The following is an 18106-nucleotide window of genomic DNA, read 5'->3' on the forward strand; positions in this document are numbered from 1 at the left end:
TCTTTGAACGTTCACTCTATCTATCCCCTTCATCATTTTATAAACCTCTATTAAGTCTCCCCTCAATAATGACTTGTTTTATCTTTTAGTTTCATCCTCCATGCTAAGAAGACAGCTTTTGTTGTGGAACATGACTTTATAATGGCCACCTATTTGGCTGACCGTGTGATTGTGTTTGATGGAATACCATCCAGGAGTACAATAGCTAATCCGTAAGTTTTATTTTTTGGTGAGTAAGCCCATTTTCAGCTATTTTGAAATTTAAGCAAAGTTCACAAGTGGTTTGTGTAAACATGGGACAGTAAGTATTTAAAATTTTGATGAATGTTTTAATGCAAGCATAAAAAAGAACAGCAGACTAAATGGGTGGGATTTTATGGCCTCGCTCGTCCCAAAACCATAAAATCCTGCCCGAGGTCAACAGACCTTTCCATGGTCCGCCCCTTGCCCCCTCCAATTCCCGTGGCGGGCAGGGCGGTAAACTTCCGGCCAGTGTCTGAATAAATAATCTAGACTTCAGATATAGTAAAGTAGTTTGTGGGCCTGGACAGCAGTGTGTTGGAGTTTGTGGGCAGTGAGTCTATCCTCCACTAAATGTTATCTTCTATCTCTCTGGCTTAGTCTTTAAACTGGAGTGTGAGTTGGAGACACTGACAGATAAGGGAGGGAAAGGAATATCTGGACAATTTGCTCCAGATCTTGGTTATACTTTGGAGAGAGTTGCGGGTTTGTAAAAGGATTCATGTGATCAATAGTAGATGGCGTAAAAGAATCTAGATAAGTTGGAGAAGAAAGATCTGTATAATTCAATCCTATCCAGTGATACTATGTACATGCTCCCTTTTGAGAATAGTAGTTGTAGGGGATTCAATAATTATTGGGACAAAGACCATCTTTTGAAAACGGGAACAAGAGCCCGTGATGTTTTGCCAACCTCTTGCTTGGGTGAGGGACATCTCAAATTGTTTTGTAAGGATTTTGGAGGGGAAGGATCCATTTGTCGTCGGCGCCGACAAGATAGGAACAAGTTAAAGAACAAGAACTCGAGGGCTATAATTTCTGCTTTATTAACTGAACCACGTGCAAATTAGCATATGGATACCAAATTAAGGAGGTGAACACATGGCTGAGAGAGCTTGTGGGAAAGAGTTTCATTGGAAATTTCATTTCCGTTTCATTGGACACTAGCTTCAATACTGGGTTAGGAAGGAATTGTACTGTTGGGATGGGCTCCACCTGAACCCATGCTGAGACCAGGGCACTCATGAAAATGAGGGCTTTAAACTAGTATGTAGGGTGGAGGGCTCAGGTGGTAAACGTAGTATAAAAAATTCTAAACTGAATAAAAAGGAAAAGATTAGAGTAATGGTCAGAAATTATACATTCGACACAATAGGTGATGGGAGAACCAAAATGTAAAGTAGTCGAAGTCATGCTTCAACTCTGCAAAACCCTGGTTAGATCACACCTGAAGTGTTGTGACTAGTTCTGGGCACTACACCTTGGAAAAGGTTTATTGGTTGTTGAGGGTGTGCAGCTTAAATTTGCCAGAATAAGGCCTGAACTCTAAGGATTAAATAATGACAAGAGATTACACAAACTAATTCCTAGAATTTAGAATGTTAAGCGATAATTTGACCAAAACACTCGAGGTATTAAAAGGAACTGATAGAAAATATTTCCACTGGTGAAGAGCCCAGGACTAAGGGGCTCACAGGGCAGTGGAAGTTTGGAACCCTCTTCTGCAAATGCCAATTGATGCTGGGTGACTTGTTAATTTTAAATCCAAGATAGGTTTGTTTGTTGACCAAAGATATTAAGAAATTATGGGGCAAAGATACAATAAATTAGATCACCTTGACCTTCTTGAATAACAGAACTGACTTGAGCGATTTAACGGCCTGCTCCTTTTCCTATATTTCTATCACTATCGACAGGAGGGCCCCATGGATAGAATTTTAGCAGGCACTTGGTATCAGTGGCAGGCGAACTAGGAAATTTGGGGGAAAATATGGATCTGGTAACCCAAAGTCTTTCTGCCTCCCATTGGATTTCCTCGGGGCAGGTTACCAGTAAGGTCGAGAACTGAAAGGCTCAAGCAGTTGGCCAAGAAAGAGCTATTTTACAGGTTCAATGGTTTTCCAAAAACACAGGGGCCACACACCATGTAAGCATGGCAAGAAAGGTAAATGTATCGCAGGCAGTCATTCAAGGCTCAGTCCACCATCACTGCTGCAGTATGAAGTGGGAAATCAGCATTCCATGTGTCAGCTATTGTGTAAAGCTAGCAGTAATGGGAACAACTTGAAGCAAGTACTTTGGATAGTTTGCAACAAGAGTAACTTGATGGCCTTTCTTTGATCCTGCTGGATGCTCTTCTATGAGGTTAACCTTACTAAAAATAGATATAGCAACTTATTATCCATGTCCAATAGATATAACCATGAAACAATGCCGTCTGTAATCACAACTATAATAGCAAAGTGTCATTAGTAGTGGTTGCTGGCCTTTGGTTGTTTTGCACAGTTAAGGATTCAGTTACTTTGCAAACCACATCAAGATATAATGCAACAAAAGTGAAATGATATGCAAGTAATTAGCCAAAGTATCAATATAAATGCTCAATGCAGAAGTATAGCTTAAATCCATTTTGAGTTGTACCTTGATGTATATAGAAATTAACTTTATTTGGGAGTGAGAATTATGCATAGAATAAATAATTCACCATTATTCTCACCTAACAATGCAGGAGCGTCTACCTTTAGTTCACTGTGCTGTGCTGATTTTTGTTTTAAACAATTCCAGTCCACAGACACTGCTTGCTGGAATGAATAAATTCTTGTCTCAGCTGGAAATCACGTTCCGAAGAGACCCAAACAATTACAGACCAAGGATTAATAAGATGAATTCTATCAAGGTGAGCATAAATATTATTAACTCCACAATCAGATGAGTGCAATGTGCAATATTATTAAAGTAAAATATCAAAAACAGTTCCATATTGTTTACAAAATATTTATAGAAAACATGCAAGTATTTATTCAAGCTCCCTTGTACTACTGATACCAAGTCTTAAATGCTAGTTGTCCTTTTGAGTCCAAGTACATAATGATCATATAATATATTAATTGATTAACAAAATTGGAGAAAATCATGAGAAGTTTTCACTGGTTGCTGTTAGGAGGCAGTCTTCCTGCTTTGTTGCAGTGACACTACGTTTATTCTCTCAGGATTCTAGTCAGCATTAGTATAGCAGTTGGCTCTATCAGCACACTGCACCACTAAATAATGAGAATTGAATCATATCTGCAGTTCCGCACATCATGTATCTGTAGTCTTATTTCGGGTAATGTGCAGATGCTGAGCTATCTCTTCCAGGTGGCAAGAGGAAGAGTAGTGAACGATGATGGGTTGCTTTTAAATTGGCTTCAGCAAAGATTAATTTCCCTTTGACTTAAATAGTTTATGATAGAGGGGAGAAAACAGAAAACATGTTTACAAAATACAACAGGGAAAAATACAAAAATTGATATGTGACCTGTCCTTTCTCTTCAATAGGATGTGGAGCAGAAGAAAAGTGGGAACTACTTTTTCTTGGACGACTAAATTTTCACTTTTCAGAGAGCCAAATATGTGAATCCAAATTGCCATATTCAATACAAGAAACATTTAGAATGAAAACTGACAGGCTGCATCTTTTACAGTTCAACCAACAACTACAGAGCAGTTCTTTATAATAATTTTTTGAAATTGTTCTTTTCCCCCTTAACACATTTGTAGGTAATTCGTAAATGATGCTGAAAATTGTGTTTTTATCGCATCTACATTTATTTATTCGTGGCTGTGATATAAAACACCAGTTTGAGGCAGACAAGGTGGAAAATAAGGTCTTGGAACTGGTCAAAAACAACCATGTGCTGTAAAAGGTGACCAGAGAAGTTGTGGTATATTAAACAAAAAAAAGTGGAAATATCAATTCTGCTTTATTTTTACATCAGTTTCCTTTGACAATAATTGCATTTTGATGAGTAAACAGTATCCTATTAACAATATTAAATCATATAAAAACAAGAATGGTGTTTCCAATATTTCCTATTCCTTTTTGTAGGTTGTAAAATGCAAGATATGCAATAAGTTGCACAGTAGGAAATCTACTGTAGACTACAATTTGAGGAAAATCTTCCTCTTTGCCACGTGTCATTTTGGATTTATGATTCTGTTTTAGCACAGAGGAAATCCTCCCTTATTGGGAGTCTAAATATTGGGAGTCTATCTGCACAGCTTGGAGTCCAAAGGGAAGAAGAGAACAGTATGTGGTAGTTGGAGCAAATTCAATAATGCTTGGGATAGAGGGCATACTTTCTAAACAGAATCTAGAGAACCACATGATATATTGCCTTCCCACTGCTAGGGTGAAGGACACCTCGAACTGCCTTGAACGTTGGAGAAGATGAGAAATATCTAAGTGTGAATCATGTTGGGACCATCAAGTTGGGAAAGAGTAGGCAAAAGGTCCTGTTCTGAGAGTACTAGAGGCTAAAGTTTGAAAAAAGACCTCAAGGGACAGAGGAGAGATGGTTGCTCCTTTTTTCCACCTCTTGACTGACTGGATGCTCTTATCTCCCCCGTGGTTGCTCTCAAAATGTCTTGATAAATGTTCCTTGTCAAAACCTGGTTTCTGTCACCTGACCATTGTTTGTTTTTTTTATTGTCCACACAAATAGTATCTTGACAACTTGTGCATTCACAGTCAATTGTGTTTTGAGTTTCACAACTTGCATCTACTTGCGATAGAATGGGTCTCTTCTCATACCCATTTTGTGGAGTGGCAAAGTCTGCAAGTGCATTGTGAACTAGCTTGTGCAGTTATTTGGACAATGGCAGTTGCCTGTGAAATACTCTATATGGACACTTTGATCAGTCTATTACTCAGAACCCATTTGCCCAGGTGTTCTTACTTCATGAGACAAAGGACTATGGTTTGATCTTAAGCTTCATTATACAGAAATAATCCCTACACAACAAATTGTTAACTTCCCCCAAATTAGGCTAACTGCCTGAAAACATGTACCCTACCCATTCTGGTGAAGTTGACTGGGCTGTTGGATTCAATTCACTGAGCTTGTGTTGCTAGATGAGCTCAGGGTTTTTCTTGGTACGAAGATGAATCTTGCACGCCCTCTTCTGTTGTCACGGGTCACAGTAGGCCAGTTGAGTCTTCACTGGGGTTTATTTGCCTTAAGATGTCTGTTTTTAATCCCCCTCTTCAAGCCCTTCTGGAATATTCTCTGGGTTTCAGCCAATGGGCTGAGAGCAGGGGTCACAACACCCAATGAGGTTAGGCCAGGTCATCCTAGGTGTACATATCTCCTTTCAGGATATGGTTAATAGCAGAAAGTCTGGCTGAAAGTGGGGAATAGACAAATTATTTTTCAATTGTTTTGGCTAAGTACCTTTTGATGGATTTTGTGTCATAACAATTCTTCCATTTTTAAGGTCAAGCATCTCCTTTCAATATGCAAGAGAGGTCTGGGTTCTCTTTAAGATATGGCTAGGTACTTGATGGATTTCAGGTCATAATGATTCTCCCATTAAGGTCAAGCACCTCTGCAATATGCACGATAGGTCTGGGCTGGTCCCCATTGGCTTTGATCTGTGGTAACCTTGTCCCGTCCAAGTTCTATATGACCTTTTGCTTGCAGAAGCTGTTTAACTGTGGGTTAATTTAAATTGTCCAATTTTATGTTGGGCCTAGTTGCTTAAGCTGTTAGCCACACAGCCATTTATCCACAGGAGAGGTTTCTTGCATTTTAATATCCTCAATGAAATGTTCTAAAAGTTTGTATTTTAATGTCTTGACCAAACAGGCCAACTTCTAGCCCAGTGTAGTGCCAAGTCAAGAGGTCACTTCACTTTTCGACTCCATTTTGTTTTAAAAGTAAAATGTTAATTTTCCATAAATCCATGGGTATAACTCTAATTTCTTGATTAGCTGAAATATCTGCAAATTGCAGAGGTAAATAGATTAAATGATTCATGTAATATTGGCACCAATACTGGGACAAAGGAACTGCACCTGAACCTAGCTGAGGCCAGGGCTCTAGCAGAAACGATTGGGCAGTCATATGGGCTTTAAATCTGAGGCAGAGGGCTCAGGTGGAATAGATAGTATAAATAATGTTAAACTGACTGAAAAGGGAGAGTAATGATCAGAAATAGTGCTCCAGCACAAAGATGAAGGGAAAATTTTAAAAAGTAATTAAATCATAAGGGAAATAAATTTGAGAAGGAATCAGAGTGGAAGGACAGTAGGGTTTGTAGTCTGATGTGTTATTTATGCAAACAGTATAGAAAAACAAATTAAATGAATTACAGTTGCAATTCAATTTAGAGTGCAACATGGTAGCCATTAATGAGAATTAGCTGCAAGACAATCAGGATCATGAACTGGATATACCAAGTTATAATGAAGGATGGGCAAAACGGTAAGGGGAGAAGCAATTTGTGTGTTTCACCCTTCAAATGTTGTTCATATTTACCCTTTTATGGACCAAAATAGATGACTTCAACTCAGATATAATCCATTGACCACGTTTCGTTTTGTATTTTGCAATTTGTTCCTGTAATTTTATGCTTTCGTCATTATTAACTACTGAACCACCAATGTCTTTGCCATCAGTAAACTCAGATATATGGTCCTCTCGTGTAATCTAAATTATTGATAAATGTAGTTAAAGGTATCAACATAGATTCCCATTGGACCCCACTAGTCTCTTCTTTCCAATAATGGGAAATCTAAAGTTTATTTATTAGTGTCACAAGTAGGATTATTAACACTGCAATTCTCTTCCACAAAAGGAGGTTAGGCAATCTTTGAATATCTTTAAGGCAGAAATAGATCGATTCTTGATAAGCAAAGGGTTGAGATGTTATCAGGGATAGGTAGGAATGTGAAATTGAGGTTAAAAATTGATCAGCCATGATATAATTGAATGGTGGAGCAGGCTCATAGGGCTAAGTGGCTTACTCCTAATTCGTAAATGGCAAAGTAGAGCAAAGGGATCTTAAGGTACAGCTGCACAAACATTTATTTCTGGAAGAACAGAATTGAATAGCAGAGAAATTTTAAACTTGTATAGACCACATTTGTGCAGAGTTCTGGTCTCCAGGTTATAAAATGATACAGATGCATAAAGAAAGTTTACGTAACAGGGAAGAAGGATAAGTTGGGATAAAACAAAGTGCTGAAAAAAACCCAGGTGGTCAGGCAGCAATGGTAGAGAAACAAACAGTTAACGTTCAAGTCCATTATGACTTCTTTGGAACAGGTTGGGGGTTATTTTCCCTAGAAAAAAGAACTGACAATGGAGGTTTTATAGAGTAGACAAAGATGATGTTTCAATTTGTGTAAAGAACAAAACTAGGTGTCATAAATATAATAGCATCCAAATAGGGAATAGGTACTATTCTGGTTACTTGCCACAAGAAAAACAGTTGAGACAAATAACCCTGATGCATTTAAAGGGAAGGCAAATAAGTACATGAGGGAGAAAGAAATCTGTGGGATTAGATGAAGGGTGAAACCATGCTTGTGGATCATAAGCATACACTTATTAGGCAGAATGTACAGTACATTCTATGTAAATGTAAACAGTGGTGAGCCCTTCTGAAAAGCACAACTACCACTGGGAGAATGTTCCCTCCAGCAGGCATTCCAACTCAAACCACCTAAAGGATTATCTAGTGAGTTAAAGGGCTAATTGCTTATCTTTTCTCAAACTCTACAATCCTGGAAATCATGACTCATTGGTTGACAATACAAATAGAAGTGTTATGACCTGGATAGAAGTGTTTAGATCTTAATCAGCAATTGAACAAAGCACTTTAATCAAACCCGAAATGCAAAAACAATAAAACTATTCTTGAATCTGCAGCTAATTGCTGAGAATATCTAAAATGCCTTTTTTGCAAAATTCTACTGAAAAGTGAAGGCTATTGACGATGAAACAAAAGATAGATCAAAATGATACCCACATACAATGCATGAATTGAGCAAATCCTTGTCTAACAATGATTTCTGACGGTATCACTTTTTTCCCCTCTCGCCCCAGTTTGCCACCTTATCAAAGATCAACAAATACTACAACAAATCCAAGACACCAGTTTTTCTTTATTTAATATTCAAGGCACCAGTTTTTAACGTTTTGTTCACAAGCACTTCAAAGATAAAAGTACAAAATAATGAAGCATATTTCTACAACTAATAAGAACCGCACAATGAAAAATAGAAAAAGGTACAAAATACAGTTCAAGTTTACATTACAACAAAATAAACCAGTCTAGTTCAGATTATATTGCATCCCTTTATGCATTACACAGTAAAATGTACTCTACTAGGTTAGGCACAATGCAATTAACACCACATCCTCAAAAGTAAACAAACAGTCCAATATAAAATAAGAACCAATGAATCTCAAGTAACTTTGCTACTATTACAAAGCATATCTCAATAATATACTTAAGTGTTTTTGTTGGTAACTAACAAAACAGAAATGAATAATGAATTTAGACACACACACACACCCCACTTAAAATGTGCTATTGTGTGTGAAATTATTTAAGACATCGAATTTGGGCACTAATGTTCCAGTAATAAATCTTATTGCATAATCATAATTAAAATACACCCAAAGTCTCAAATACCATTACATTGTGAATAATGTTTTCCTGATCATGTTAACAAGTGTCAGTGCAATATATAATCCCTGTAAAGATAAGTAACAAATTAACAATTCAATTTTTCAGTCACCTTTCAGTAAAAAGGTTACAACATTTATTGTAAACTGGATAAACCAATATCCGCATTTGTGATGTGCCCACCTATATTGGCTTCTAGTTAAGCAACACCTCAGCATTCAAATTCTCATCTTCATTTTCCAATCCCTCTGTCTTTGCCCCTCCTTATTTCAGTAATCTCCAGTTTATAACCTTGAGTTATATGCAGTCCTCCAATTCTGGTCTCGAGCATCCCCGATTATCATAACACCACTACTAGGGGCTGAGAGTTCAACTGCCAAGACCCTAAGTTTTGGAATTCCCTCCCTAAACTTCCATGTCTCCTTCAAGAAGATCTAAAACCTACCACTTTGACTAAGTTTTTGGTCATCTGTCCTAATATCATGCATGGCTGTCAAGTTCGACTCCATGAAGTGCCTTGGCGTGTTTTAGTATAATAAAGGTGCTATTTAAATACAGGTTATTGTTAACTAATATTTTTTTTAATTTCTGCACGACACTGAAAAATGCAACAGCGGAAACAGTACCTATAAATTTAAAGCTGAAATATTTAGAATGGGCTGAATCAAGGCACAGTCACTTGGATAAATAGTGGGGAACTTACGAGCCATAAAGATGTTACAATTTCTATTGGAAGATTATGCAGAGCTTGGAAGAGCATGGGGTAGTTAAATAGTTATGGTTTCCTGTAGCAAAGATACAGATGCAGTAGTCCTAATAGTTTCTTTGTGTGATAAACTTCTTTGGTTATAATTTGGAAATCCATAGTGTCCTACGGAAGTATACAAGTTAGGTGGGAGTCTACAAATGAGGCCCATCTCCAGACAAAAATAGACGTGCAGACAGCTTAGTCCACTGATGCAGGGTATTGCAACCAATAGAGCAGCAGATTATCATAAAATTCAAGGCTCTGTAGTTTGAAACTGTTCATTAGCAGAAGTTTGCTTTACAATCTGGTTTGAATTTGAAAATATTCACTATTAGCCAAAGATATTTTAAGTTAAATTCCACCATCACAGGAATGGCCAAAGGTTTCACTGATCCAACTGTATCTACACTGTGGCTACAAGAACAGCACAGAGACAGCAAAACCTGTGGCAAATGGCTCATCTAAGACAAGTCTGGATAGTGTTGAAATATTTACTGCCTACTTAAAATGTCTCACAAAAATGTTTTTGCAGTTTGTAAAGCTTGAGAGCCAACAACAAGAGAACTTCACAGGAACACAGTGGGTGCTCAATGTGCCATGCACAAACTTATCTATTTAACTAACATAGATATTGTCTTCCAAGTTCAATGTTGGATCTACCCTTTTAAATCATCACAGTGCTGCTTTGATCAGTTGGTTTCTCCCCACTGTACTCTACACACAATCTGTTCCTAACACTTAGGAGCAAAGCAGCAGCATCAATCTTATTTGTAAAACAACTGCAATTAAATCAAAAACAATTCCTAGTGACAACACACCAGAAAGAACAACAAAGACTAGGAGAAGAAAATTTATACATGGAGGTTGAACTTCTTTCAAATTAGATATTAAAAAAAAGTTATTCTAATATTCTTTACTCATTCAATTAAGCTTCGTGCATAGAGGAATATAACCAAAGTACTAAAGCAACTGCCAGTAAGTCTCTGGGAGGTATACAAGTTTGATTGGAGTACTGAAGCACACAAGCATTTATCATGGGTATTCAATCAGGGCAGTGAAAATATTGTGTAAACCGCTTGCAGATCAACAGACCTCATGAGCATTAATCAGTGGAGAAAGACGCAACGTTCAATGTAAATACTAAACTTGAGAATGAGCATAAGCTAACCAGCACCAAGTTAGCCGAGGTAGGTCTATGCAGCCCATTGCAAAGGCACAAATGTCCTCAAGGAAAATGGCAGATACCCAAGCAAAAAGTGAAACGTTTGAAAAGTTTTATAGAACTATTTCTACAGTTGCTACCACAAGGCTTTATGGTTTATTAGAAATGCTAATATCCGAACATGAATAGTGTTGCACTTCGCCTTAAAGTCATCACTCATAAGGAAGGATTTGAACTTGAATTAAGAATTTCAGGAACCCCAGAAATATAGATTTTCTTCAGTGGAGTGGGGTGGGGTAGGGAAGAGAGAATAAAGGGATAGATAGGGGAATCAATTCTGTGCAGAGCACCAGGTAAGCTCCTATGCAACCACAATTGCAATTACCTGGGACAGGTATGGCATCTACAATCAACAAATTCAGATACACTCGGAATCAGAACCATACTGCACAGAATGAGGACATTCAGATCATTATGCCTACATGAACAAGCCATCCAACTAATTGATACCTACACTAAATTAAATTGTTAATTTAAATATGGAACTGCCAAGGCCTAATCCCCACTTCTCACCGCCCCCCACCCCACTTTTGAATAAAGCCCTACACTAATTCAGAACTGTATCATGTTCTTTCAGGTTTTATACACAGTGTCCACTTAAAGAAATAACATTGCCCTCTAATATGTAAGAAAAGATTTCTAGATTAACCAAAACGATAATGCTCATATTTTTAGTCTTGGTAACTTGCAGTCGTTTCTTCTCTCATCAAATGCCTATCCAGATTTGCAAAACAAGGCTGCAAAAATTGTTGGAATCATTATTGGGATGAAAGAGAAAGAAGTCCATTGTGGCAGCTGCAGGTTTCACGATAAATGACCCATTGGGTATATTGATCTACTTTAAAAATGCAATGCAGGTACGTGTACTCTCAAATCAGCCCACTGAATTTCTTCCTCATCTATTTATCTTTCCAGATAACAAAGAAGTACCTAGTCCCTTTCCTGTAGATATTATTTAGGAAATTCCATTTAATAGTACTATGGGGATAATAAAACATTTGATGGGCTGGAAACAAAGATCAGCCATGAAAACATGAAATAAGTAATGGCAGGCTCAAAAGGCAGAGGTAGCTCGGCACAGCCAGCAAGGAGGAAAAGATGGGGCTTCTGGATGACAAAGAACAACTGAGAAGAGGTTTATGACAAATGTCAGGTACAGAATACAGTTTAAAACCAAGCAAACTACAGGGGGAAATTGATAAAGAATATAAAGAGGGACAAGAGAATATGATAAAGATTAGCGGGTGACATAAATAGGAACCCAAAAGTATTTTATCAACATAAATAAAGTAAAAGCATGTTTAAAGGAATAGTATTGCCAATCAGGAGCGCAAAAGGAAATCTTGTGGCACAGAGGACATGACTGAGGTACTGAATGAATATTTTGCATCTGTACTGAAAAGAGCATGAACTTAATGTTGCAATATGGGGGGGGGGGAGCTAAATAGATAGGAGGTACATGATAAATGGGTTGGCGGCACTCAAAAGCTAAAAAGTCACCTTGTCCAGATAGGATGCAATCTGTGCCACTGAACTGGAGGATTATGTATGTTACCTGCTCCAAAAGGGGACAGGAATAAACTTGGGAATTACTGGCCAATCAAACATTAGCGCTGAGAAAACTACTGGAAATTGTCAAGGACAAACATTTTCATTTGGAGAAGCATGGGGCAACCAGCATGGATTTATTAAAAGGAAAATCAAGCTGAATTTTAAACTAAAAATAGTGTACCTAGGGTAGATGAAGGGGTCCAAACCATTAAAAAAACCATCATCCAATCCAAACCCACCACCAACCTGAGGCCAAAAATTAGGCAGGCAGCTAACCTGCTCCCAAGGGATGGACTGGAGTTTTAAATAAATTAATGAGGCTCTCAGTCACATTCTCAACCTTAATGGACTCGCTGGATTCAGAAGGTAAATGCTTACCTCCTGAATTCCATGGATCTTCCCTCAACTCCTCCAGCCAGAGGTCCCACCATGAGGTTCACAATTCCATGCCTGATCACCAGGCTCTGATTTCCCCCACCATGAGGCCTCTGTCCCTGCCACCTCCCCACCCCAGCCTCTGAACTGCAGTCTACCACTTCTCCACCCCATCACAAAACCACCAATCATTCCTTCAGATCAGCAGTCCATCCTCCCGATGACTTTCAAAGCACTATAGACCACATAACAGGTTTATGTAATCTCTCCTGATACATCTAACCCTTGGAGCCCAATCTGTGCTACACTTCTCCAAGGCCAATATACCCTTTCTAAAGTGCATTGCCCAGAACTGCACACTATAGTTTTAATGTAATCCAATTAAGACTTTGTAGCTGTAGTAAAACTTCTTCCCCTTTGTATTCTCACCCTCTAACAACAATCTGATAATTTTTGATATTTTACGATATTTTAGTTTTCTGTGTATGTGGACCCCTAAAACTTTCTTTGTACCTATTCCTACCTTTTCACCCTTCAAATATTATTCATATTTACTCTTTAACGGAACAAAATAGATGACTTCGCACTTATCTGGGTTATAATAGGGGAATTTCACAGTAACTTCATTGCAGTGTTAATGTAAGCCTTACTTGTGACTAATAAATAAACTTTAACTTAATTGATAGACCACATTTCGTCTTATTGCATTTTGTCCCTTTGTAATTTTATGCTTTTGTCATTAACTACTAAACCACCAATGTCTTTGCCATCGGTAAACTCGGACACGTAGTCCTCTCTTGTATAATCTAAATTATTGATAAATATAGTCAATAGTTGAAGGTATCAACACAGATGCTCAGTGGACCCCACTCGTCTCTTCTTTCCAATAATGGGAAAGTTTAAAATGTATTTATTAGTGTCACAAGTAGGCTTACATTAACATGGCAATTAAACTGCTGTGAAAATCCCCTAGTCGCTACACTCTGGCGCCTTTTCGGGTACACTGACAGAGAATTTAGCATGGCCAATGCACCTAATCAGCATACCTTTTGGACTGTGGGAGGAAACTGGAGCACCCGGAGGAAACCCACACAGACACAGGGAGAACATGCAGACTCCATACGGACAGTGACCCAAGCCGGGAATCTAACGCAGGTCCCTGGCGCTGTCAGGCAGCAGTGCTAACCATTGTGCCGTCCATCTAATAGAGGTATTCAAAATCATGAGAGGATTTGATAGTGTAGGTTGGCAAGTGGGTCAGTAATCAGAGGTCACAGATTTAAAATAATTGGCAAAAAACGAGAGGATTTTTTTTGTCACAATGAGTTAAGATCTAGAACATTGTATCTGAAAGGCTGGTGGAAGCAGATTCCACAGGATCTTTCAAAAAGGTAACGAGACATACCTGGAAAGGAATGATTTGCAGAGTTATGAGGAAAAGGCATGAGTATGGGACTAAAAGGATTGCTCTTTCAGAAAGCAGAGAAACAACTAGTCAAATGGCCTCCTGTAGCAGCCTGGGACTGCTCGAGTAAAATCAAGCAATTGGAATCATTGAAAGGAAACCAACTGCAGAGAAACATCAGGCCAGAAATACAAGCACAGCAAGATGACATAAAAATTGATGTAGAAATTGCCCCAAGAGCAAGGTATGCTGGGATTACCTCAATCCAAACAGTCTGCCTGGAGACAGGCCCTTTGCAAGATTCAAGCTTACACAATTGAAAACCAAAGATGCACCAGGATACATTAGCATGTGTAAAAGATCAGTTATACAGTTCCTGAGAATCAAATCACCAATATATACATATACAGACATGCATCAGTGAAACAAAAGATTCGATGTATATTAGTAGCTGAAACTAGACATCTAGGTATTAGCACACAAACACAAAGGGTCCACTATTGAAACTCATTAACACCCATTGAAACCCAACAATGATGTGAAACTAATCAGACCTAAGCACTGATAGGCCAAATCCTCAGAAAATTCCGGAAGGTAGCCAGACAGATATAAGAAACCTATGCTAGCAGCATTCAAAAGAAACAACCTCTTCAGCTTCCCCCAGAAGCGCGTCACGACATGTCAGTGACAAGACCAGCTCGTCTCCAGACCTGAGAGAGAGAGACAGACAGAGACAGACTTGAGAGTTCAAAATACTGACGGAATCACAAGGATCCGGGGTAGTATACGGATTTCTAAATGGAGAGAGTTGTAAAATTAGCTGGAGAGAGTTGTCAAACACAAGTCGTTTACTGTTTGGAATAAAGTTGCGATTGGTTATTTTCTATTGGTTCATGTGCGCAGTCCTTTTGCCCGATATATGCAGAGGTGTTTGAGTAAAATCCATTATACACAGTGCTGATTGAGTGAGTCCACAGGATATTAGAAATGCCCTGAACACTCCTCCTCTGCTGTAAGATTCTATGATTGTTGCAAAAAAGTCAAATGTTTAAATTTGTGTTAAAAAATAGCTTTTAAATCTGTTTAAATGTACTGGTTTCATTTCTAGTTTGTCCAGTGTCAAAGATTTCTACAATTTGCTCAGTTACCATTTTCGTGCAGCAGGATTAGGTTTCCCCCCCTCTCTATATCTCTGTTTTTTAAAACTATTGCGCTTTGCTTCACACGGCACTCCGCTGGCATTTTCCACAACTACCCGACTCTGAAATTCTTTTGCATCATGATCTTCTCTCCTGCTGCCAGGGCCAGTTTTTTCATCCAGTCTATTTTGACTCATATCAAACCTTTGGTTTTTCACTTTTTCCTGTATATTTTCATTTTTGCTTTCATGCCTGTCACAACCAAGACCTACAGGTATTTCAGAATCCTGTGCAATGCTATTTACGCCCTGAGTATTGTTTTTAGTTGGTGATTTGCTCTCTCTCTTTGTATCAGCTGCTGTGTCCCGACTGTTAGCATGACTGTCAGATAGGAAACATGGGCTTTTTGATGGCAGAGGTTTCCCTTGCCATTTTTTCCTGTTAATTTCCCTTTCTCCCTTCTTACGGACATAAGGGGAACGTCGATACACAGTCCTTTCTGAAGAACTATCTTCCTTTATGTAATGTCTTTCCTTTCCCAAAGTCTGACCATAAAACTGCACAGATTTGCTGTTGCTTAGTATGGCAGACATTTTGTAATTATTCTCAGCGGTCTGATCCATAAAGGTTACTTCTACAGTAGGTGCCATGGTATCAACTTTTGATTCATCAATGCACTGTGAAGTTAAATCACTTCTGGATTTTGCCTCAAAGGGCTGATTAGCAAATTCTGAATAATTTGCATCAGCTCCTGCAACCTTTAGGGACTCGCTATAGTCTGTATCCACACCAGTGACAAGTGCTGAATTTTGATTTTCTATCAGCAACAGTTCTTTATCCCTTCTAATGGCTGAATGCTGCTTTGCATGAGAATTAGTTGATTGCTCCTCACCCAAGGGGCATGAGTTTCCAATTCCGCCACCAGGTTTTACCAATAATTGAGAATCTTTGAAAATGACAGGCTGAGCCTTAGACAATCTGCCCTCTCTAGCACTGATGAATACTTCTGGCTGACTGCCCATCTCTCCTATTTCATGGCTCTGAGTGTTGCCTGACACATGTTCACATAGATCTGGTACACCAATGTTCTGGTCATTTTGACAAGCAGGGCTCCCACTATTTACCTGCAATGGAAATACATGATTTGGTAGAGCCATGTACATAGGATGAAAACTGAAAGCGTGCATTTGTGTATTCTGACTAAATAATGCCTGTGGTATAGGTGCTCTCCAATCAGAATGTTGGGTTCCATCTGAAATAAAGTTAGGAAAATACCGTGTGTAAAGGGGATTAAAGTTTTGAGGTGGCTGTTCAGGCTTTGGTGCATCTAGGACAGATTCATTTTTGTGAGACAGGAGTGGTGTAGTTGCCTGTGGTATTGGTGAATGGTCGCCGTCGTCACTGACATCTCTTTGCACTGACGGACCAGGAGCCTTGGTCTCTGGAGGGCTGGATATGTGCGGTGGAATTGTAACATTTTCATTATGCATTAGTCCAGCAGTTGCATGGAACCAAGGATTTGGGTGAAATACTGGAGCAGGGCCCCTTGGATAGATACCACAACTTTTCAAATAAGCCTGGTTCAATGGATACAGATACGAATATGGCGCCCACAATGGAAAACTGTAAGCCTGAAAAGAAAAAGAAACATAAGTTTGATATGAAAAAAATCACGCATTTATGATATAACGAATCACTGGCTGCTAGTACAGCAGTTCCCAAACTACTAACATGCAAGCTTTCATCAAGTGAGTCACTGCCACTTTAGGCCTGCACACTAACAAGTCCCAGCTCCCCCTGCTGCATAATGCTGCTCTTGCTTCATTCAAAGATTACACGCTGCCAGTGGGCAAAACTTCCAAATCGCTCAATAGCTTTTGGCAGATGAGGAAATTACAAAAATTTCCCTGAACAGTGAAGTATCAGCAGCAAAGCTGAAGCAAAACCTACAGATGGGTAAAATCGGTGCGCGGGTATGGTGTGAACTAGAAATAAGGGTGGAGTGGGCACAGACAGAAATAGGAATAATGCCACTACAAAAGAGGTATGCATTTTTAGAAAACTGTGTGGATCCCTTATGGTTATATGGTTGGGGACAACTTATGAAACAGTGATGCAATTACACTGGTAATCTGATCTGAAGTTGTTAGAACAAGGAACATACGAACAGGGATAAACCTTCAAGCCTGTTCTGCCATTCACTGAGATCATAACTGATCTGCAAACCTTGAACAAAATCTATCACTCAGTTTTAAACTTAACTGATTTGGCGTCAATTGCCATTTGTGTATGAGTTCTGAACATATACTATCCTTTGTGTGCAGGAGTGTTTCCTAATTTCAGTTCTGAAAAGTTTTTGACCATCTTCCCCCTAGTCGTGGACTCTCCAACTAGTGGAACTGACCCTAACTGTTCCCCTTAATGTTGTAAAAACATTTTTCAAGTCACTTTCTAAATTCTAGGGAATGTAACACTGGGTTATGCATTCTCTCCTTCAAACATAACCCTTGGAGTTTAGGTGTCACTGTGGTAGACCGAGCCTGCATGCCACCCAATATCTAGGCTGAAATTCTCCTGTCTTGTCCATCGCAGGAATTGTAGTGGGCAAGGCAGAAAATTTAAAGGTACGTTAAAAGGAGCTCGAGCAGGATTTTCCAGTTTTGGGGTGCACTTGACCAGAGAATTCCACCCCTATTTTTCCTAACATGTGGTCCCCAATACTGCTCACAGTACTTCACACCTACCAAGGGCTTTGTACACTTGAAGCTTGATTTCCACCCTTTAATATTCTGGTTCTCAAGATAATAAATGCTACCATTCCATAAGTCATTCCATAAACCTTTTTCATTATTTTCTGTAATGGTCTTTAATATTTTAAACGATCTATGTACTGGATCCCAAAGTCTCTTTGTTTCTCCACTGTATCCAGCTTTTCACCATTCAGAAAGTATCCTGTTCTTTCCTTTTTA

At 38.8% G+C, this 18106-nt stretch overlaps 2 protein-coding genes across 9 annotated transcripts in view; one reads left to right on the forward strand and one right to left on the reverse strand.

The window, feature by feature from the left end:
- Positions 1 to 6698, forward strand: part of abce1 (ATP-binding cassette, sub-family E (OABP), member 1) — a 60334-nt gene extending 53636 nt beyond the window's left edge. For all 4 annotated transcript variants that reach the window (XM_078212100.1, XM_078212105.1, XM_078212101.1 and 1 more), the window contains 3 exons: positions 90 to 212; positions 2806 to 2917; positions 3559 to 6698. In XM_078212100.1, coding sequence (XP_078068226.1) covers positions 90 to 212; positions 2806 to 2917; positions 3559 to 3606 — 283 coding nt within the window. In that variant the 3' untranslated portion in view covers positions 3607 to 6698. The remainder of the gene's footprint in view (positions 1 to 89; positions 213 to 2805; positions 2918 to 3558) is intronic.
- Positions 6699 to 13914: 7216 nt separating this feature from the next.
- Positions 13915 to 18106, reverse strand: part of otud4 (OTU deubiquitinase 4) — a 111334-nt gene continuing 107142 nt past the window's right edge. For all 5 annotated transcript variants that reach the window (XM_078212098.1, XM_078212097.1, XM_078212099.1 and 2 more), the window contains one exon: positions 13915 to 16768. In XM_078212098.1, coding sequence (XP_078068224.1) covers positions 15143 to 16768 — 1626 coding nt within the window. In that variant the 3' untranslated portion in view covers positions 13915 to 15142. The remainder of the gene's footprint in view (positions 16769 to 18106) is intronic.

This window comes from Mustelus asterias, chromosome 1, assembly GCF_964213995.1.
Source record: "Mustelus asterias chromosome 1, sMusAst1.hap1.1, whole genome shotgun sequence".
Lineage (NCBI taxonomy): Eukaryota > Metazoa > Chordata > Chondrichthyes > Carcharhiniformes > Triakidae > Mustelus > Mustelus asterias.